The sequence below is a fragment of the Ambystoma mexicanum genome, chromosome 3p (genome assembly GCF_040938575.1).
Source record: "Ambystoma mexicanum isolate Mex_15411 chromosome 3p, UKY_AmexF1_1, whole genome shotgun sequence".
NCBI classification, from domain to species: Eukaryota; Metazoa; Chordata; class Amphibia; order Caudata; family Ambystomatidae; genus Ambystoma; species Ambystoma mexicanum.
Window position 1 is genome coordinate 111,089,994 of NC_090925.1, and position 23,103 is coordinate 111,113,096.

The window sequence follows — 23,103 nt, forward strand, 5'->3', positions numbered from 1 at the left end:
AGGTGTTGCGGAAGGGCCGGCCGTATCCCCTCATCATCTTGCCCCAGTTTGGGGGATACTGGATCGAAGGGACATGCCATGACCTCCCGGACCTGGAATCCATGGACTTGCCCTCACCCCACGCCAAGCTCAAGCTGGAGTGCGACCCTACCGCCAAGCTCTACCGCCATCACTTCCTAGGCAAGGTAGGTGAGGCGCCCCTGAGCCTGCTGTTGGGGACTATTGGGCCATTGTAAATTACATCACAGACTCATTTACTTATTGGGGGGATACCTGGCCAATTTGGGGTTCAGGTCACTGTACAGCAGCGGATCTCTCCAACAGCTGTAAAAATACCTAATGCATAGGATGCCCTAGATTTGGTGAAAGAGATGCTGGAAGGTTATCTGAAAATGTGCTCCCCTTTTGGAAAAATATATTACAGCTCAAGAACCAGAAGAACATCACGCTCTTACCTGACTTACAAATCATCCGGCCTACATCACTCAAATGTTTACACTATTCTCAAATACCAGACCGGGTAGAACAGATGTAATAAGAATATATATTTATTGCATAAAACATTGCACATAAAAAAATCAAAATTACATCAAAATGAAAGCATCCATTTATTAATTTTCAATGTTTATGTAAAACACCATCCTCTACAGCTTCTATCTTTAGTAGGTTCATAACTCTTCTACCACTTTATTGGGATTTCTCACCAAAAAAAGAAAAAATCTTTGTAGCCATTCACTCAATTAAGGGCGGAGGGAAACACTCTGACTATAAATATGCTTGGACCCTAGTTAAGACACTAAATTTTATACTCTACAATGGACACTATGTTTCGGCAGATCTCTCATTTCATTACTGCCTTCTTCAGGAGAAATGTAGATTTAGTCACTGTTTTACTTTCATAACTCAGATAAAACCATGTGCGCGGGTCCTCGTATGTGGTCATAATTCAATGTTCTTAAACAACTGTAGCACAATAATACTATTGTTATAATTTTGTAAGAAGTAGTAATTACGTGGAGGTGATCAATAGCATCATCACCTTTTTACTGTTGGTCCCAAACATGCAATGTTCGATATTTGCAAAATGGAGTGAAAAATCAAAGTGTGAAAACATCGCCTTTACCCCTTGCTTTTATGGTCCATTTTATAAAAAAGTGTGACTGCTGCCGCCATTCGCTTTTGCTAATATGAATGCACGGCAGACAGCATTTACAATGGACTCTAATCAAATCTGCTTGCTTTTAGCAGGTGCCACAAACAGCAAATTTCATAGGAATCCATTGGTTTTACGTCAGCACAAAAATGTCATGCAGGCATAAACCAGGAGAAAGTTGAAGGTGGAGGAGGACTGCATGGTTGAAATGTTCAATCCATTTCCACCCCCTAATGCCATAAATGCCCAGGGGTGTTGTGGTAGGACGTAAATGGCTTACACCTTGCTTTTAAGCCTTACGTCTGCACTCCGGGTCTTAGAAAAAGGCCCCCTATATGTCACAAGCCGAATAGTTTACAGTAACAGCAGTATCTCCTCTATCACCAGATTCAAAGACATGTTTGAAAAGAAATATTTCAATCACACTTTATACACATATTCAGTGAAACATCCTTAGTTAAAGAGTTGAAATTCGGCAAAGACACTGTAACTACTCGCCCCCAGTTGCGCAGCGTATCACCACAGTGCTGGCACAGAGATTAGATCACTAATTACGATGACATCACTGATTACATCTGACCTGAGATCACACATTATGTATATTAAAATATGTTTGGATCACTCTCTTGGTACATATGTTATTTCAGTATACTTAATAACAATAAGAACATGACATAGAACAATAGACGTGTACACATGTTTTCTTTTGGGCCCACTAGCCATTGCCTTCAGCCAGGAACAGTGGCCATGGGCAGTGGCCACGGCCAAACAGGTTGCATAGGCTCTTGAGGTCTCACTAGCTATGGGCTTCGGCCATGGCTTCTCTACATGCTGCACCACCTGGTCCGTAACTGTCGCCCCAACCCACCTCCAAATCCAGCATTTCACATGCTGTCTTCTTTCCCACTCAATACCTCTTACCTGATGTGATTGCTACTGTAATTGCTGTTGGTATTTAAATAGCGCCTACAGTCAGACCATCAAAGTGCTTTTGTTGAAAACAATCACTGTTCCCCTAAAGGTGACTACATAGAAGCAGACCAGGAAGTAGACTGACGCTTCTCCCTTGTAGTCCCAACTATGAGGGGCCCATGGATGAATGTGAGAAGAGCCACTAAATAGACATCCTCAGTCGCTGTAGGTTGTTTGGGGAGAAAATGAGCACGGCCCATAGGATGCCATGAGGGCACCTAGTCCGGTGTTCTCCCATGTCCTCCTATAGCCCATACTTTCTTCCTACCCCTCCAGGCTGCACAGTCAGAGGTCCTGCAGGACTCCATTAGGGGCAGCACCCCAAAGGAGGGCCTCAGTCCTTGCCATGGGCAAGGCTCCTTAAATGGTGCGCATAGGGGGTAACTAACAGCATGTGGCGCATAATGGGAGGGGCTGCATCCCAATGCCCAATGCTGGTGTAAAATGGGCATTGGGATGCACCCCTCCCAATGCCCATTTTACACCAGCCACCCCTGGTGACAGGCCCTTGCCTGTAAGCGGGAATGCTGGGTTCTACTAACTCTACTGCTATATGATCAACCTGTGGAATGGGAAAATTGAATCTCCCAGGCCCAGCTTATTGGATGAATGATGGTACATCTTGAAGAGTGTGTATGAGAGACACAGATAGATAGAGGGAGGGAGAGAGAGAAAGCTGGTGAGAGTCTGTGGCTGCTTGCAAGGCATCCTCATTTAATAGGATCCACATCGGCCGAACTCTTAAAAATCTGCAACGAGCTGGACAACCCTGCTGCAGTCTCTACATCTAATGTTCCCTCCCAGGCCATCTGTACGGCCTTGGCTTCTCATTTCATCACTAAAACTCAGGACATCCTGTCCACCCTCTTTTCCTCTTCCTCCTCCTCCACGCCTGGGCTGCCGGTGGCCACCTCTCCTCCTCCCTTCTCTTCCTTTCCCTTGTTCACCCCGACGTCGTTTCTAGACAAGTCTGATCTGTGAAAGTCTCGTCAAAACAGGTTCTTCTCTGTTCATCCAGAACCATCAAGGACCACATCGACACCCTTGCTCCATCCTTGGCCGATTTCTGCAATCACCCCTTTGCCACTGGGACCTTCACCTGCGCCCCTTAAGTACTCCCTTGTGCACCCCCTCCTAAATAAGCCCTCTGCCGATCCTTCCTCTCTGGCTACCTATCGCTTGATCTTCATCACTCCTCTTTCCTGGACAAACTCTTGTAAAATCTGGCCATCTCCCAGCTTAATCTTCACACTTAATCTGTTGGTTGTCTGCATGACTCCCAGTCTGGCTTCAGAGCAGCCAGAAGCACGGAAACTGCTTTCCTGAACATCTGTGAAGACCTGCTCTGAATTTGTGACTCTAACCTTCCTTCTGTCCTCATTCTCCTGGATCTTCCTTCTGCTTTTGATGCAGTCAACAATCCCATCCTGCTCAATCACCTTTGTGATAACCTGGGTATTACTGATCAGGCCCTGGCCTGGCTGGCCTCCTTTCTCACTAATCATCCCGCCGAGATCCAGCTGGGGCCCTTCCTCTCTTCTATCTTTCTCTCTTTAGTGTTCCCCAGGGTTCTAACCTTTCTCCTGGCTGTTCAACCAATACCTGTCTTGCCCACTGCATCGCTAGTCTCTGCTCCAACTTTCAGTGTTATGCAGTGACACCCAGCTCTCTTTCAGGCTCCCCTCAGCCGCCTCTACTCCTTCTCTCATGCCAGACTATCTGTCTGCAATTCAGGAGTGGTGTGCCGCCAATGATCTCTGCCTTAATGCCAGTAAGACTCAGATCCTCCACATCTGAACAGCAGCTCCCTCCTTTCCTCTCTCTCTCTGGCCACTCACTCTGAGCCCTCTTCCTGCACCTACCTCTGAGGCCAAGAACCTTCGGGTCATCTTCGACTCCACCCTCTCCTTTTCACATCATATCTCAGACATCTCTAAGAAGTCAAACTATCAGCTGCATCTCCTCAGAGGTATTCTTCCTTTCCTCTCCTTCCCCAAGAAGCTCACTGTCTCTTGATCTCTGGTCCTCTCTAGGCTGGACTACTGCAACATCCTCTTTCTAAACCTTCCTGCCTCTACTCTCCATACTCTACAACTTATCCAGAACAGGACAGCAAGACTTGTCCTTGGCCTCAAGCACAGGCATCGCATCTCTCCAGCAATGAAATATGTTCATTGGCTCCCAGTGGCGGCCAGGATCAAGTTCAATACCCTATGCATCGTCCACAAGGCTTTCTGGGGCCTGGGACCGCTCTACCTCCAACTTTCTCTTCGAAAACATCTTCCTTCTCGAGCTCTCCGCTCATCCACCGCCAACTCTCTGAGGGTCAGTTGCTTTTTCAAGCAAAGAGTTGGGGGCAGATCTTTCTTCAGCTGGGGCCTCCCGCTGAAACAGCCTCCATGCCTCTCTCAAACTTGAGCAGAACCACCTCTGGTTCCGGAAGCAACTGAAGACATTCCTCTTGGCTTCCGCTTTCTCAATTCCTCTTCCCGTCTGGTCCTCACACTGGTCACCTGGCCACCCTCTGAACTTGGACCCAGGTCCCGTATGTCCACTTGCACCTTGCATGGTCGCTTGGCTCCCCCAGCACCCCGTATCTGTATCTGTACCCTTACCTTCACTGAACCACCCGCTGGCTGCACTTTTCCATCTTCCCGCCCCTTTGGCACGTCTCCCCTTCCACTTCCCTGCACTTGCGCGATCTGAATGACACAAGGCCTAGTAAGATCATTGTTTTGTCCTCCCTCTGTTTCCCTCTCCTTGTCTTGTCGCGCTTCGAAACACTTGTGTACAGGCGTGTTGTAAATGCCATATATCATATCATATATCAATATCTGACCAGTTTGGAAGGTTGCGTGGAGATAGGAAGGTATCGTTGGGATCTCCGATGTTTCATTTGGATGTCTGAACGAATGTTAAGAATTCTTTCAGTGATTGCGCAGGTCATGTTACAGTTGACATCTTTAGAAGGAAACAAGGAGTTGTGAGGGTAGTAGGCAGTGTTTTACTTTACAGAAGAAGGCATTGGGCCCAATACACGTAACTGTTGTGTGCAGAGGGTGGGAGAAGCAGAAACCCAGCCAGTTCACCTAGAAGAGCAGAAGCAAGGTCATCTCCATGGACCTTGTGATCATGGGGTCACTGACCAAGAATCCCAGGGAATCAGGTGGAGAAAAAGATCATTCAGCTAATGAGGCCAGTCCATGTATACCCAAGTGTGCTTTGAAACCCCCCTCCCCCTTCTGATGTCCGGTGCCCAGGGGCACAATGAGGACAGTCCACTGTAGACCCAAGTGTGCTTTCAAAGGTCCCCCTCTGGGGATCAGGTACCCAGGGGCACAATGAGGCCAGTCCACTGTATACCAAAGTGTGCTTTCAAAGGTCCCCCTCTGGGGATCCGGTGCCCTGGGGCACAATTAGGCCAAGTGTGCTTTCAAAGGTCCCCCTCTGGAGATGAGGTACCCAACGGCACAATGAGGCCAGTCCACTGTATGCCCAAATGTGCTTTCAAAGGTCCCCCTCTTGGGATCCGGTGCCCAGGGGCACAATGAGGTCAGTCGTGCTTTCAGAAGTCCCCTTCTGGGAATCCGGTGCCCAGGGGCACAATTAGGCCAGTCCATCGTATAACCAAGTGTGCTTTCAAAAGTTCCGCTGTGGGGATCCGGCACTTAGGGCCACAATGTGGCCAAGACATGACATTTTCCTAGAACTGAAGCTAGGATAGTACATTAAAAATGGTAGCGATAACTAAGTCCTTTTCTCCTTAATATTCTAGAAGAGGACGATTTATCATTTTCAACACAGCCCTAAAAGGTTTCGGAAAGTATTTTGTTTTGAAACGCTGGTGACAGATGCCCATGAAATCTCTCGTGAGGAATTTTGTAAGAACACGGAGGTGAATTCTTACACTCTCTCCTGTTCTCCCACCCAATTTCCCAACACACATTTCAGGCCTCAGAGCTCCTTCAAAGAACATGGGTTTCCCTGCGTTGTTCTGTTGTCCACTCGGGACCAGCCTCAGCAAGGTCTCGCTCAGCACTCTGAGTTACCTCTCCTGCAGGCCAGGCTCGGGACCAGCCTCAGCAAGGTCTCGCTCAGCACTCTGAGTTACCTCTCCTGCAGGCCAGGCTCGGGACCAGCCTCAGCAAGGTCTCGCTCAGCACACTCTGAGTTACCTCTCCTGCAGGCCAGGCTCGGGACCAGCCTCAGCAAGGTCTCGCTCAGCACACTCTGAGTTACCTCTCCTGCAGGCCAGGCTCGGGACCAGCCTCAGCAAGGTCTCGCTCATCACTCTGAGTTACCTCTCCTGCAGGCCAGGCTCGGGACCAGCCTCAGCAAGGTCTCGCTCAGCACACTCTGAGTTACCTCTCCTGCAGGCCAGGCTCGGGACCAGCCTCAGCAAGGTCTCGCTCAGCACTCTGAGTTACCTCTCCTGCAGGCCAGGCTCGGGACCAGCCTCAGCAAGGTCTCGCTCAGCACTCTGAGTTACCTCTCCTGCAGGCCAGGCTCGGGACCAGCCTCAGCAAGGTCTCGCTCAGCACTCTGAGTTACCTCTCCTGCAGGCCAGGCTCGGGACCAGCCTCAGCAAGGTCTCGCTCAGCACTCTGAGTTACCTCTCCTGCAGGCCAGGCTCGGGACCAGCCTCAGCAAGGTCTCGCTCAGCACTCTGAGTTACCTCTCCTGCAGGCCAGGCTCGGGACCAGCCTCAGCAAGGTCTCGCTCAGCACACTCTGAGTTACCTCTCCTGCAGGCCAGGCTCGGGACCAGCCTCAGCAAGGTCTCGCTCAGCACTCTGAGTTACCTCTCCTGCAGGCCAGGCTCGGGACCAGCCTCAGCAAGGTCTCGCTCAGCACTCTCTGAGTTACCTCTCCTGCAGGCCAGGCTCGGGACCAGCCTCAGCAAGGTCTCGCTCAGCACTCTGAGTTACCTCTCCTGCAGGCCAGGCTCGGGACCAGCCTCAGCAAGGTCTCGCTCAGCACACTCTGAGTTACCTCTCCTGCAGGCCAGGCTCGGGACCAGCCTCAGCAAGGTCTCGCTCAGCACACTCTGAGTTACCTCTCCTGCAGGCCAGGCTCGGGACCAGCCTCAGCAAGGTCTCGCTCAGCACTCTGAGTTACCTCTCCTGCAGGCCAGGCTTCTGCATTTCCTAACTCTATCTTGAATCTTGCATGTCTCCCCACTACACCTCTGCTGTGTTATTGTCCCCTTCTCATATCTCTTCCTTCATCAATATAGTGATAAGAGTACCATGACCTGTCCTTAATTTCACATCATTAATCTTGCAAGTGAAAACAATGTTTATTTTTATTGTTTATTAAGTGAACTGGTTTAATAAATAAACCTTACACAATAAAGTAAAATCAGTCATTTAAAAAGAAATTAATCAAGTTGGTACAATTTTAATTAGATTCTGTAAAGAAAATGAAAACACACATTAATACAATGATTGCACATAAAACGATTGCAGCCTAAAAGTTAAACAAATGGACTAATACTTTCCTGCTGGATATCATCTAAAATTTTATTCAGGTTAATCAGTTTAATTGCTACTAAAAATCGAATGCCTGCAAAAGTTAGAGCGGTCTCATGGCCTGAGGACAACCAATGCCAAAATTCATCGGTGGATAGCCAATTAGCATGCAGCACGAACCTGAGAAAGATAGCACATTGCAAAGGGCCGCCCAGGCGGGGCCTCCCACCAATAAATGTTGCAAAGATTCTGTAGACTCAGGATCCTTACCCCGTAAGCGGACGGCTGGCACAGTCCTGTTTTGATCTCTTTTTGGGGCGGCTCGAACTGTGAAGCCTAGGTTTCCGATTTCATGAATAGCTAAAACCTGTTGCAAATCTATTTGCCAAATGAAGCCCATCCGCTTTTTGGATGTTTGAGAAAATCTAACGATGGTCGTCTTTGTTGGATTTAGTTTCAAGTCGTTACTTTTAATGTATGAGTGAAACGCATTCATAAGGCGTTGTTTGTTTGTTTGTTTGTTTGTTTTATTCACTTTTTATGCGCACCAGACCCAAGGGTAACAGGGCGCAGCAGTAAGAAAATGCAATGTACAATAAAGGTCTCTAGATCACAGATAATTACAAAATAAACAATATTCAGGTAAGGTCAATCATAATTATAGACATATACAGTATGGTTTGACGCGAATGATTACAGTGGGAGGTAGGTGACGCAGGTCAGTTAAGGTCTGTTGAGGTGAGGAGTTGAATGACATTTTTTCTGAAGCGAAGGTAGGGCAGGTCCCCTCTCAGGTCTTGTGGCAGTGAATTCCAAGTTTTTGCAGCCTTTACAGGGAAGCTATTTCCACCGATCGTGGTGAGTCTGAAGTTAGGTATTGTCAAACAGTTAGAATTGACCGCTCAGGTTGGTCTGAGAGAGGTTCTCCTGTGAAATTTGTATATCAAGTATCTAGGGGCGGAGTTATTGAGGGCTTTATGGGTCAGAGATAGCACCTTGAGTTGTATTTTGTTGTCCGTGGTCAGCCATTTGTGATGGCGTCTGGCGGAGGAGATGTGGGTTGTTTTGTTTATGCCTAGTGCAGCTCTCAAGGCATTATTTTGTACTGTTTGTAGTCTTTGAATTATGGTTTTATTGGCTCCGGAATAAAGTGCATTACAGTAATCAATTCTGGAGAGTATTAGGGCTCTGGCCAGGATTAAGCAACTGTTGTTTGAAAGGAACGGTTTACCAGCTCCTATCAATTTGCAGGTGCAAGCCGTAGATGAGGCAAGGGATTTTACCTGTTTATCAAGTGATAGGGTGGAATCAAGATAGAATCCAGGGTTTTTACATCCTTGGACACTTGGATGATATTCCCATCAATGTTGAAGGAGGAGAATTCCTGACCTAGTTTTTTAATATTGGCGTGGGTGCCCAGGATTATCAACTCAGTCTTATCATCGTTGAGACAGAGGCCATGAGTGGCCAACCATGCCTGGATGACAAGATATACCTTGTTCAACAATTCCGTGTCCTTCACGTGATCCCCAGAAAGCGGGAGGAGGATCTGTGTATCATCGGCATAGTTAGTGTAGGTGATACCTAGATGGTCCAGATCATCAAACAGGGGCTTGGTGAAGATGTTATATAGAGTTGGGGAGACACAAGAGCCCTGGGGAACACCACACGAGATGGGGGCGGGATCTGCCGCTGCTGAGGGAGAGGTTCTTTCGCTCAGGAATGACTCGATCCATCTGATGGCCCACCTGGGTGTGGTCCAATAAAATAATGTCATCAGCATAGGCTCACCAAAAGAATTGGATGGGGCCTATGCGGTGAGAAAAGATGCTTCTTGCAGGGACTCGGGGACATAACATCAGTAATGTAGAAATTAAACAAGCAGCATGCAAGTATGCATCCCTGCCTCAAGCCATTGTGTGCTGATAGCTCCTTAGTTACAAAGCCTGGATGATTAAGTCTTTTTTGTACGATGGTAGCTCGATGCAGATGAACCAAAAAGGTCATCAACCCATCAGGGACCTTCTACGCCTTCAATTTTGACCAGAGTAAAGGTCTATTGACTGTATCAAAAGCCATTGAGAGATCCCTGCTGGTTAGGAAAAGAGCAACAGAATCTGTTTTCCATGTCTGTTGTTGAAAAACGTCCTGGACAAAGCCGTTTAAGGTCGTACCGTCCCCCCTCTAAAGCCCGATTATTGGTGGTTTCTCATTCTCCAAGTATTAGAGCCACGAAGCAGAAGGGCACTAGGTCGATAGTTATAAGGGTTTCTCTGTCTATTGGAATGATAATTTCCAGAAATCTGGAAAATTCGATAAGCAAACAATATTAGCAAAGAGTATATATGAAAAATGCACTCCATAGATTAGGATCTCATTTTAAAACATAATTACTTAGTCCGTTAGGACCTGGCGCCCTCAAATTAAAATTGGTATTATTCATGAGGGTTCTAAAAGAAGTGTTAAACTGTGAGGAATGTGAAGCATTTGAGAAAATAATATATACATTTGCCGAAAGCTTCAACTGTGTTTTACGCCAGGTCAGCACCTGGGTCTGATGTCCCAGTGGAGTAGGTGCACACTATGCAAATCTGGTCCAATCCACGCACACACACAAGGTGAGAACATTTCTGTGTCAATCTGCATCCAGCTCCGTGCCTGGAATCATGTGCAATTTGCACACATGCAACTGCGCTTTTGGGCATCGCAAGGGCTTTTTTCACTACCAACATAGTATTGTGAAATCGACCCAAGACTTTAAAGCTTTTGGTTGAGATGAACTAAATGAACTGCTCCACATTTATGCTTATTTATTTTTAACGGGTGTACTGCATTAATTAATTGTTTCTTGGTGCTTATTTTGACCTCCAATTTTTTTTTCAGTTGTTTGAAAATAAAAAATAAAAGGACAGGTTTTTATGCAGTCTGGAAAAAGGCGTTTGAATCTCTTTGGCAAGTGACTTTTACTGCAAGAGGAAATGCAGAGCGTTGCTTTCTTATCACTTACACTGAAATGCCTACTGCGCATGCCATGTAGAACACTGCATGAGAAGGCTAAGCCCCCCAGGTATATACTCAATGGCACCAAGGTGTGCATGACAGTCCTGCTGAGTCAGCCTCAGCAGACTGGAGTCCGCCTGACATTTTCCAAGACAGCTCTATGATCCGGAGTTCTGTGCCTGGGGGCAGAGTAACATGCGTTGGCGTGGGTTTCCTGAAATAGCAACTTTTCTCTGAATGCAGGCTATCTGTGTTAACAGCCCATTTTATTCTCCTCAGGAACATCAGAACTTCTACGCCACCGATGCCACCCTGGGCAACATGGTCCTTTCCGTGAGGTACGAGCAGATAGACAAGTTGGAGCATCTGAGGCTGCTGCTGAGGTAAGCCGGTCCACGATGACAAAATGGCCGACTTGGGCTAGAGGGTTACGTGTTGATTGGTTAAGGAAACAAAGAAATCATTTGTGTTACTGAATCATGCAACAGTCGAGCACAGTGATTGTGCTATAGTACATGGGTTGGGAGGATAGCTCAGGGGCAACATGCTCGTGTTGGAAACTAGGCAACATCCCGCAGCACCAGACATCCCTGTAACCAGACTGGTACTTGGCTCTGCAATTCCTGGCTTACAATGCGATACAAGCCGCAGGATTCTACATTATGTAAACATTGGCCTAGTGCAAAAAAATAGGGCAAATTAATTTAGCAATAATTTTGCTGTTCGTATAATAGGGAATGGAGCAAACAGAGTTTGACTTAATTCAGTTTATCTAGGAATGTTTCCCTGAAGCAGATATTAAACAGATTTTATTTTTACTATCTTGTCTGTGTCACATACGAGGAAATGGCTTAAACACCTTTCTTTTTCTGCTAGACAGCAATCGTAAGTAAACCAGCCTGATACATATTTGCCTGGCATCCAAATGTAGCACCGGTCAGTGGCTGGTGGCATCATTCAGTGGCAGTGGGTTCCAGCACCCACCGGGTGCCACCACCGACCTTGCATTGCTGGTGGGTGCTATCCTGGCCTTCGGCCGCTTGGCTCCCCCTCCTCTAGAACAAGAAAGCAGCAGTGGGTGGACCCAGTGCCACCTGCAGGTCATGGTAATGCTTTGGCAGGCTGAAGTCTACTGCTCATTCCGAGTACATTAAGAAAGATACTTGGAATATTTTCTTGCTTTTTAATTACTTTGTATATATACTTCCACCCCTGGCAGTCATTCGGAATGGTAGCGTCCCGGTCATGTGTTTTACATCCATGTTGCTATTGTTAAGTTGTTGTGATTTCTACTGCGCACCGCTGCCATTTTCATGGTCTTCAGGCACCCAAGCGGATCTGTAAAGGAAGGGGGTTCGGATGGGTTAGTTAGTGGGAGTGAGAGGGAAAAGCACAAAAGAGCTTTGATGTGTTGTTGGTAGCTTCAGTTCGGAAAAAAACAGTCACCCTGTGGTGCTTTGTTTTTGGTTGATCGACGTAGTGTTGTGTTAGATGCATGGTTGTGTATGGGTGGTTTATGCTCGTCTTGGGTGTTGTGGAGGGTCAGTATAGTGCTTGTAGTTTGCAATGTATTTTCTTTTCTTGGCCTAGGTATGTGCCTGGTTTCTTCAGTATTGGAGGGTGGCTATGCAAAGTATTAGAGAGTTTTTAGTAGGGTTAGTCGGTGGTCGCCTGAGTTTTTCTCTGTGGGTTGGGTTGCTCGATTGGGCTTATCTTTTTCTATGGTGTTTGGGCTGGGGTGTTTTATTTCTCTGGGTGATCCAGTTTCAGAGTTTCTAAATGTGTTGCGCTGGCAGTTTTCCTTCGCTAGTTTTCCCTCTTGAGCTTGGCGAGTTAAAGAGACATGTTTTTAACAGTTTCCTGAATTATAGGTGACATTCTGTTTGTATTTCCTTTGGGAGCGAGTTCCAAAGTCTCACCGCTATGCATGAGAATGCTGATCCCCCGAATGTGTGCTTTGTGTATTGTTTCTGTTTGAGGCAAATGTCGTTGCAGGACCTTAGTATTCATGTTGGTTTGTAGAGGGAGATTTCTCCCTGCATGAATTCTGCTCCTTGGCCATGAATTGCTTTGTGTGTTTTGCAGAGTGTTTTGAAGAAGATTCGTTTTTTGACTGTTAGCCAATATAGTGTTCTTTGTGCTGGTGTGATGTGTTCTCTCTTAGTGTGTCTGAGGTGTAGTCTTGCTGCTGCATTCTGTATTTATTGTAGTTTCTCATAAGGTTATGTGAGGGAGGCATGGTAACACAAGTAGACAGTGACACAATAGCTGCACGTTTCAAAACCATTATTGATGGTTTAAAAGGGATTGGAAAACTCTTGTCTTGCCCTATAACTAAGATGGCAGTATTCTCGACCATCAAACAAAAAGAAAATAGAGTCCTAGTCAGTCCTTAGTCAAAATAAAATGGCTTACACTAATAAACCTAATGCCTGTCCTCTTTCTAATGCAATAAATGTTTAAAGGGAATGTGTGATGCAAAAAGGAAAAAAATAGTGTTGAAAAGAAATGTCAGTATGGCTGAATAAAACTCCCTTCCACACGTTTTGTAGCACAGGGTAAGGTGGTGCACTTGGACCTTGCGACACACTCCGGCTTAGACACAAGGATGCAGTTTGTTTCATGGACCAGGGCCCACTTGGCCTCTCATGTTGTAATACCATTCAACAAAAGTTTGTTTCCTTCTGGTTACCACAGTTCAGTTACAGGTTCCCTCCGCTGGGTTACAACCTTTCAATCACAATGTGGGGGGGATTCCCCCCAATCACACCTTCATAGACATCCCTCCGTCGGGCTCAAGCCTCCTTTCACTTTCCTTTCGCTGTCAATGACTTATGAAACTGCAAGGCTTTTGCTCTTACCTCAGCATAACCACTTCGACTTCTTTCCTCAAAAGTAACTTTTTCTCTCCTGCACCAAGGAATCTTGATAAATGTAGTTTCGAGCACAGTACTTATTTCAAAGATATCTCTCACATCCAGGTTTCCCTCTGCCGGGATCAATCCTAACATTTCAAATATTGCTTCTCAGTTTCTTTCTCTTACTGACGCTTCTACTGCATCAGATATTTCACAGAGACTTTCAATTGGGCAATCTTCTTTTGCCGGACCACTTTGTTACTTTATATCTTTATGTTACACTTCTGTACAATGCTTTGCTTTCTCTCACATCTTATAGGCACACTCGCAACCTTCATTCCTTGGATAAAGTTGCCGTCAAGTTTCATTTAACACAGACCGGACTTTCATTGCTTTCATCAACTCACCAGCTGTGTTAATTCATTTTCATCTTTTAGTGGCTTTGATCCTGAAGTCAAGGCTGATACCACAACTGCCGCTGAACCTCCCCAACTCTGCCGTTCATCCGGGAAGTTGGCTGGTATCCTTCAAACACAAAAGAGGTTTGTCTTTTCTCTCCGGCTGGGCTTCCTTGTACAACCTTCAAGGCCCTTCGCAGGCAATGATCGCTCGCCGGCGTGTTCAAGGTTTCTTCGTACCTCGGTTGTGTTCCCTCGGCATGCCGTTCTGCTCTGCTTGGTTCGCCATTCCCCTTGAAGAACTGCTCCTTCTCATGCATCATCTTGCTCAGAGTGTTTCACCTTTTAACCATGTGGGGAGAGCTAATAGGTCCCAGGTGTTTGTAATTAAGATCAAGTGCCCGACCCTGCCTGATTGTTTATTGTCCAATGTATTGCATGGGTGGTATTCTTTTCAGCCTCAGACCTCCTCTTCCTCGGCTCAGTGTCTTTGTAGGAAAGGGGTGACTGGGAAGTTGGAATATCCTATAAAGTAGGATGGGACAGGCGTATTTGGAAAGGGTGGAATACCATGCCCTGCCATCGGGCATTCCTCCCCCAGTCCTGAGCAGCCCTCACCGAGGCGATCCTCCCGCACTTGTTCACCCCTAGGATCCAAAGGCTATGGCCATGCCCTGGCCACCTGAGTACGGAATCCTCTGGGTTTAGAGTGTCAAACACCCTCTGATTTTTCACAGTATTCAGGCATTCCGAGATAGATGCTGTTGGTGTAGTCTATTCTTGACATGATGAGAGAGATGACCGCAAGTGTTCTGTGTTGGAAGATGAGGAAGGGGAATATCCTCTTGATTGTGTCTAAGTGGAAGATGCATTTCTTAACTACTGCGTTGAATTGTGGTTCTATTGTTTGTTCGTTGTGCGTTATTATTCTGTGGGTTGTGACCAATTTGGATGATTCTAGTGTGTTTCCCAGTTTGGTAGGTCATTTAATGTGGTGATTGTTTGACGGGTCTTTGGGTGTGATGATGATTTATGTTTTGACCATATTGGGTTTTAGGCTGTTGGTGCTCATTGTGAGAAACCTGAAGGTACTCTCACATCTACTCCCCTGGGATCCTCTGTTCAGGTGGCCTGGGAAGGCCCATCCCTCTTGGATCCTGACCTTGGGGGTGCACAAGCACGGGAGGATCACCTGAGCGGAGGGTCCTTTGGGATTGGAGAGAGGGTACCTGATGGTGAGACATGGTATTCCCCCTCTTTCATGATATTGATCTACTCTCCCCTCCCTTAGCCTTTATGGGCTATTGTCAGTCTTATCTGAACATCCCCTCTAAATTCCCTTTGAGTACTGGGAAGAAGAAGAGGCAACAAGGAGCAATGCAGATTTCCCATAGTAAAAACCACTGTGGTACTGTGACGAGGAAGAGAGGCTTAGATGCATATAGTCATGAAGATCATGTCACAATAATGAGTTTACACAAAGTCAGACAATTAGGAATGACTCCTTCCACCTAAAATTCATCAACAGCCAGGGAACACTTAAAAGGTGCTGTGCAAAAGGAGGAAGGAAGAGGTTCGAGGAGTACAAGTGCTACAGGAGGTGCAGGAGGACTGGAGACCATGAGAAGTGCTGTGCAGAGGGGACAAGAAGCGGAGGCACCAGAACGCTGACAAGGTTCCTGGGAGTCCTGCCAGGAAAGCGGAGAGCGACTGCTACGAAGAGCGGGGCGGAGCCCAGCTTGAAGCTCGGGACGCGCAGAGGGAAGCACCCAGTGAAGCAATTTGGCAGTCTGGTAAGTGTCAGAGGACACTTAGGACGCTGGTGCACTCCGGGAAGGGCTGTTGAGCTCTTAATATTGAATACCGAACGTAATGAAAAGGTGAACACTTGCAATTATGAATGCTGAACATAGCAAAAAGCTGAATCTTTGCAAATCTTGAATATTGAACATGACAAGAAGTCTGAGGTTTGTTTATTTTGAAAAGTGAAGATACCAAAAGGGTCTAATGAGCCCAACGAGATGAGAGGGGTTAGTGGGCCCATACAGTGGACACGTGTATATATTACTAGCTTTTGGCAAGAGAGGCTGCATGAACTTGCACAATAGAAATTGGCCATAATTGCCACAAAAACACCTCCAGAAAAGTGAGAAACCTGAACCTGTAAACCATTAAAAATCAGCTATGAGAAACATATGGTTGTGTGACCTGTTATGGGTGGACTGTGCGGTCTGACAGCTGCGGTCTGACAGCTGCGCCCAGACCATTAAGTTTCCTAGGATCAACTTTGCTAACATGCGAACGTCAATCATGAGCAAGATATGTGGTTACTGGTTGCGTGACCTGTGATGGGTGGACCATGTGGTCTGACAACTGCGCCTAGACCAGAAGCCACAAAACCATTTGACAAGCAACTAAGAGGTGTGAACCATTGGTGAAGCTAATTAAAGGAGTGGTCAGGTGGACCCTATAATCTCTCTGGTGAACCTATAAGCCTATAAACATTTTGTAACAAGTTAACTGCTGGAAGTAACTCTTGGGGAAGGGAACCCTGAGAGTTAAAAGTTGGGAAACTTAGACTTGGGGAAGGGAGTCCCAAGACTACAGTGTTGTGTAGGAGCCTTTTTGCATTTGAATTTGGGGAAGGGAGACCTCTTTGATGTGAACTGTGATATTTTTGAATCTACAGAAGGTAACTTCAGAGCATATTCAGTCCCTGCTGAAAGGAAGTTACATTGGAATTGTGTTGAACTTGAACCAGAGAACTTTTGAGGAGTTTGCATTGCTATTACTTGAACATGTATTTTGCACCACAGACTTTTTGGTTGAGAGCATTGCCCCCACTAGTTTTGGTGTAATTGTGAAGACAAGCATAGGTTTTGACATAGAAAGATGTTTGCTTTTAGACTTACTGACATCGACATCCTTTGGGTTTCTTTAGGCAGGGAAACTCTGCTATAGCATAGGGTTAGTTAGACGCTACACCATCCTGATTATTAATAAAGTTTGGTTGAAGTACATTTTGATGCCTGTGTCATCTCTCTTGATATCAGGCCTGTCTCACATCATCCAATGGTTTCATTCAGTGAGGGACTTGCTAAGGTTGGGTTTTGTTAATCACTGTTATTGATTTTGTAGATAATTTAGAGTGCCATCTGCGTAGTTGTTGCAGGTGAGGCCATGTTTTCTGATGAAGTTAATCGGGGGGGGTCATGTAGATGTTGAAAAGCAGTGGAGAGAGCGATGAGCCTTGTGGGACCGTGCATGTTGTTTTTTACGAGGTGCTGACTGGAATGGTGCTACCCCAAGTTGTTTCTGTTCTTTCAATCATGAAGGAGTTTAGCCAAAGGAGCAGTATTAGTGCTGATTTGACGTTGGAGTCTGCGTTGGTTTTTAGATCGTCCCATATAGATAGTAATGCAGTTTCCATTCCTCTGATGGGTCTGAAACCTACTTGTGCCCTGTATAGTATCTGATTTTTTTTTCTATATGTTCCAGGATTTGTTTGTAGGCACAACTTTCCAGTAGTTAAGTATTGCTTGAACCAGTCTGGCTTTCTCTTCTTCTGCCCTTCATGGAACACTTTCCTACTCTGCATTCAACCTCTTCTTTCAATGCTGAGATGTAGGAAGGCCCAACAAGCTAATCTGTTATTTCAACCATTTTCCCAACCTGATCTGCCTGTTGTATCTCTGAAGTGCTTGGTTGCTGCAAATGTTTTTGAGGTCTCTACTACAAGTCTATACTTGTTTCTTCCTTTACCAGTTTTATTTGTTCCTTCCCTTGTTTTGGGGACCTGGTTTGTGGTTCCTCTTTTCATCAGTCTTTATTTTTTTGTTTTCTGCACCTGTTCAAAGCACCTGGACCCATTTCAAAGTCTGGTTGTGCTATATTAAATAAATCACACCGTTAAATAAAATGCAACATCTCATCTACACTTTTCATACTCTGTAAATTGTGTTGAAGTGTGTCTTGCACTGCTTTGCTTAGAGAAGTAGGCCTTGCGCTTCAACTGTTACCAAAACTGCGAGCCTTGGTGTGTATTATAGACCCCTTTTATAAACCTGTGTTACTATCCAGCCCTGATGATACCATTAGGGCCTTGTGTGCGATTATACAGGTTTGATGGAACCATTACAATGTTTTGTGTGTGAGACTATCCAGGTTTAATCATACCATTATGACATTGTGTGTTTTACTATGCAGGTGTGATGGTGCTATATGGCCTTGCGTGGGACTATCCAGACTTGATGGGGCCAGTTTGGTCATGTGTGTGTGATTATACAGGTCTCAAGGCGCCATTATGGCCTTAAGCATGTATATTCAGGCCTGACGGTGCCATTATGGCCACGTGTGGGTGACTATTCAGGTTTGATAGTGTCATTTTGATGGTGGTGCCATTATGGCCTTGTGTTGTGTCTATCCTGAACTAATGGTGCCATTATGGCCTTGTGTGTGTGTGACTATACAGGTTTGATGGTGCCTGTACAGCATTTTGTGTGAGACTATCCAGGTCTGATCATGCCATTATGGCCTAGTGTGTTTGACTATTCAGGTTTGATGGTGCCATTATGCCATTTTGTGCATGATTATACAGCTCTGGTAGTCCCATTATCTGGTAGTCCCATTATGGCTTTGTGTGTGATGTGAGGCTATCCAGGTTTGATGGTGCCATTATGGCCTTGTGCATGTGACTATCCATGTCTGGTAGTCCCAGTATGGCCTTGTGTGTGATGCGAGGCTATCCAGGTTTGATGGTGCCATTATGGCCTTGTGCATGTGACTATCCATGTCTGGTAGTCCCATTATGGCCTTGTGTGTGATATGAGGCTATCCAGGTTTGATGGTGCCATTATGGCCTTGTGCATGTGACTATCCATGTCTGGTGTTGTATTATGGCCTTGTGTGTGACTATCAAGATCTCATGGTGTCATTGTACCTTGTGTATGTGACTATCCATATCTAGTGGTACCCTTATGGCCTTGTGTGTATGGCTATGCAGACATGGTGGTTCCATTATGTTCTTGTGTGTGTGTTTTCCAGGTTTAAAGGTTTAATGATGCCGTTATGATCTTGTGTGTGTGTGTGTGTGTGTGTGAGAGACTATCTGGGTTTAATGGTGCCATTATGATCTTGTGCATGTGTACCTATCTGGGTTTGATGTTGCTGTTATGGCATTGTGTGTGCGATAATCTAGGCCTGATGGTTCCCTTATGGCCTTGTTGTGACTTTCAAGGCCTGCTTGTATAAGGAGTTCTGGTGTGAGGGCCTCAGTGCTTCTCATCCCCCCTCTTCTTGCAGGATTGGACAAATCAATAAATGATATGAAATATTAAGTAGCCCTTTACTGGGACTCTAAGAAAACGACATACTACAATGCCATCAGATTTTGTAGAAAAGGTTGGCAATTCACCATGGCACGCGGAGGAGTGTTGGGTTGTGATGTACCTTGGAAGCTGGCACATGTTTCAGAGCTTGTACCTATCAGGGGACAGATCCTTAGTTTTTAAACGTGTCCTGGCTAACAGCATTGCCGGTTTTTCTATGTTATTCCTCAGAAATAAGTCCCCTTTTGAGATTTAAAATGCACAACAAATGTGTAGGCCATGCACTACCCGTATATTGCTCAAATAATTTAGGGAACGGAGGAGAATGAGGAGCGGCCAAAGTGGAAGCCCAGTAAACAGGCTGAGGTACCTTTTGAAGGTAAGAGGGAGTGTAAAGATTGGGTGATGAAACACTACACAGATCACTCGAGAATAAAGAAAAGGTGTGAGGAGTGGGCAACTTGGAAGCTTCACAAACAGGCAGAGGTACCTTTGAAGGGGGAGTGTAAGTATGATGTTATGGGAACACAGCACAAACAGCACACAGAACCCTCAGGGTGGATTGCCGTGTGAAGTGTGGTGGTGCAAAGCCACCCCGACCCTCTGTTTAAGCTTTTCTGATTTCTCTTTTTCTTTTAAAGGACAAGGGTGAGCACCAAGCACGACCTGATCCCGATCTCGTGCCTGACGGAGTTTCCCAATGCTGTGCAGATGGCGAAGGTGAGGCGGGGCTTGAACAAAATCTGGGGTGGAGGGGCAAGCAACACTGTTCCATTTAGGAAGTGGGCAGACGGGTGTGTACCTGCATGCGAGAAGGAATTAATGGTGGAATATGAACAGGGGTATTGGCTGTGGTGAAAGTTTGGGGTGTTACCCTTGAAAATGCGGGCATAGAGTCTGGAGACTGTTCTAACCACTCTTTTGGGGCGGTGAGATATTGGGCCTTGCTGGTAAGCGGCATAGTGTGCCCCTCACAAGTCGCAGTCGAATCCTGCGGGCAGAATCATGAATCGCTACAATAAAGAGACCTTTGCCGGTCGCTAGCTTCAGACAACCATTGATAATGGCGCACAGCACTGTATTGATACATTTGAACAATTTTAGGGAACAGCTTACTTTTAATGGTGCAGTATAACATAAATAGGGGATGGAAAAGCCTGCTAATGTTTCAGCGAGTTGTGAACATGGGAAATATGCATTTCCAACCACCAACCCCTCCCAAATGTTGTTATTCAATGGGTTTCCAGGTATACAAGCGGCCCACATCACCATTTCTCTTGCCAATGAGTTCCTTTTGGAGCAAATGCACTTCTTCAATTCTTTTTCATGGCCATTCTCTCCACTCTGGCTGCAGGGCTGATGGGCTACTCAATACTGATCTTTGGGCACATTGGTGTTCATGTTTGATTCATTCGGACCTGAAAGCTTCCCCCCCTAGTCTCAGTCCTGTGCGGTTTCCTTACCATTGCATAAAGCAGTGTATATTTCATATCATAGCCTTATGGTAACATTCAAAGCATAGTAACATAACATTCGAGAAGGCTGCCAGTCTGCCACTGTATATAGAAAGATGGAAATCTGCTCCTTCTCTCCCTACATACCCTCTTTGGTCGCACATCCACCTTTGCTTTTTCCATAGTTTCATTAGCACATCCTTAAGAAGGGGGGGTGTCATGTATTTTCTCACAATACTATGGTACAAATTACTATACTTTGATATCCCACTTTAAAGTAAGGCACCACTGTGTCACACCATGAAACAAAATGAAGTCTAGCGTGACATGACATAGAACAAATGCTTAATAATACCCTTTTTGACATCAGGGTTCCAGGCCATTTATTTTTACTGACCAGTTTGACCCTTGCTTTTGCTTAACTTCTGTTATCAACAACATTCTCCTTTGTGTACAGTCTATGCCACTCTTTACTCAGGCTTAGCAATCACAGAATTAAGATTCTGGACTTTGACCAGGGTACAGCATGTAATTCATTAATTCATTCATCTTTGTTAATGCGCTTAATACCGGAGACCATTCTCTAAGCACGGAACCGGGATTCAAACCTGTGTTGCTCAGTGTTGTCTTGCTTCCGAAGCAACTTCGTTGCCCCCAAGATATCCTCCCAGCCCTGGGATGGGTGGGTGGGCAGCCAGTCTTCTGGAATTGCCTAGCTGTGCTCTCGAACCCCCTTCTGTGTTTGGCATTGCATTGTGTGCTGCCTTCCATTTCTCTGGATCTGCCTTGGTGACATAACCAAATTGCCACAATTATCACTTAAAGTATATCATTGCTCTCACTTACCATTTCATCCCTTGATTTATAACTTAGCAAAACCTCTAATTGCCACCCATTAGCCTTACTTACTTGATATATTATGACATGATATGGCATTTATAACGCGCCCATACACAATTGTTTCGAGGCGTGACGAGGCAAGGGATGGGAACAGAGGGCAGACGGACAACGATCCTACTAGGTCAGGTGTCATTCAGATCGCGCAAGTGCGTGGGAAGGGGGAAGGGACAGTGCTGTACATGGGAAGATGATAACAATAAGTAAGTAAACGGCCAGCAAGTGCAGCCTAAGTGCGGGCATCAGGTGTCAAGGGCTGGTAGGGGGACTGTAGGGATACAGAAACAGTTCCCAAGTGCGGGGGCGGTGCCGCCAGGTGGGCAGTGCAGGTGTGTGATGCTGGCAGGGGAAGGACCTGGGCCCGAGATCAGAGGATGTCCAGGTAGCCACTGTAGTTCAGGTTACAGCCAGGAGGTCTGCAGAGGAGAGGAGGAGAAAAAGCAGAAGCAAAGAGAAAGGTTTTGAGGTGTTTCCGGAACCGGAGATGGTTCTCCTCAGGTTTGAGGGAGGCAGGGAGGCTGTTCCAGAGGGAGGCACCAGCCAAAGAAAGAGATCTACCACCCACTCGTTGCTTAGAGAAGCGACTGACCCTGAGGGTGTTGGAGGCGGATGAGCGAAGAGCTCGAGAGGGAAGATATTTAGGAAGAGAGAGTTGAAGGTATTGAGGCCCCAGGCCCCAGAAGGCTTTGTGAACAATGTAGTGAGTTATGAACTTAATCCTCGCAGCCACTGGTAGCCAGTGCAGAGATTTCAGGCCTGGAGAGATACGATCCCTGGGCTTTAGGCCAAGGACAACTCTTGTAGTCCTGTTGTGGATAAGTTGCAGAAGGCGGAGAGTAGAAGCAGGCAGATTTAGAAAGAGGCTGTTACAATAGTCCAACCTAGAGAGGACCAGAGCTCTGGAGATAGTGAACTTCTGGGGGAAGGTGAGGAAAGCAAGAATACCTCTGAGGAGGTGCTGCAGGTAGTGTGACTTCTTAGAAACTTGTGCTAAGATTATGGAATATAATTATATGACAGCCTTTTATGTGCATACTACAAACTATTAGTACCCGGCGATGTAACAAGCAAGCTCATTGGCCCTCGCCGGGTCGTTACCAGTCCGACAAAGCCTTTGTTGGGCCAGTTGCATCCACGTCTTGGCTGCCATGGAAAGGGAGAAGGGACTACATGTAGTCCCTTCTCTGCGTTCCCTGGTAGCCATCTTTTCATTTACGTTTTTGAATGGCCTCCTTGGAAAGGAAGAAGCATTTCCTATCTACTTCTGTGCCATGTTTCATCATGCCATATTTGCCACCTCCAAACTAGACTTCTTAGTTTCCGCCATGAAATATTTAATATGAATTCCACCTTGCAATTCCACTTGGCTTCAATTCTCACCCAAGAATCTGACGAAAATGTTACAAAGTTCAAGGTTGCAGCCTTAACAAAAGGAGGCCACCTAGCACAGCTGACCAATAATCTCATCTCAGCACACTGCTTTCAGCATCTATTAGAATGCGTTTGAGAGGCAGGCACACCCCCTTCTCTCCTTAGGGTCTACAACCATAGTCCGACTTCCCTATGTTCAACTC

The 23,103-nt window shown here is 46.1% G+C and overlaps 1 protein-coding gene across 1 annotated transcript in view; it reads left to right on the forward strand.

Moving 5' to 3' along the window:
• Positions 1-23,103, forward strand: part of LOC138580135 (rap1 GTPase-activating protein 1-like) — a 713,312-nt gene that overhangs the window by 432,579 nt on the left and 257,630 nt on the right. The window contains exons 7-9 of the mRNA XM_069650446.1: positions 3-185; positions 10,875-10,978; positions 19,820-19,898. Coding sequence (XP_069506547.1) covers positions 3-185; positions 10,875-10,978; positions 19,820-19,898 — 366 coding nt within the window. The remainder of the gene's footprint in view (positions 1-2; positions 186-10,874; positions 10,979-19,819; positions 19,899-23,103) is intronic.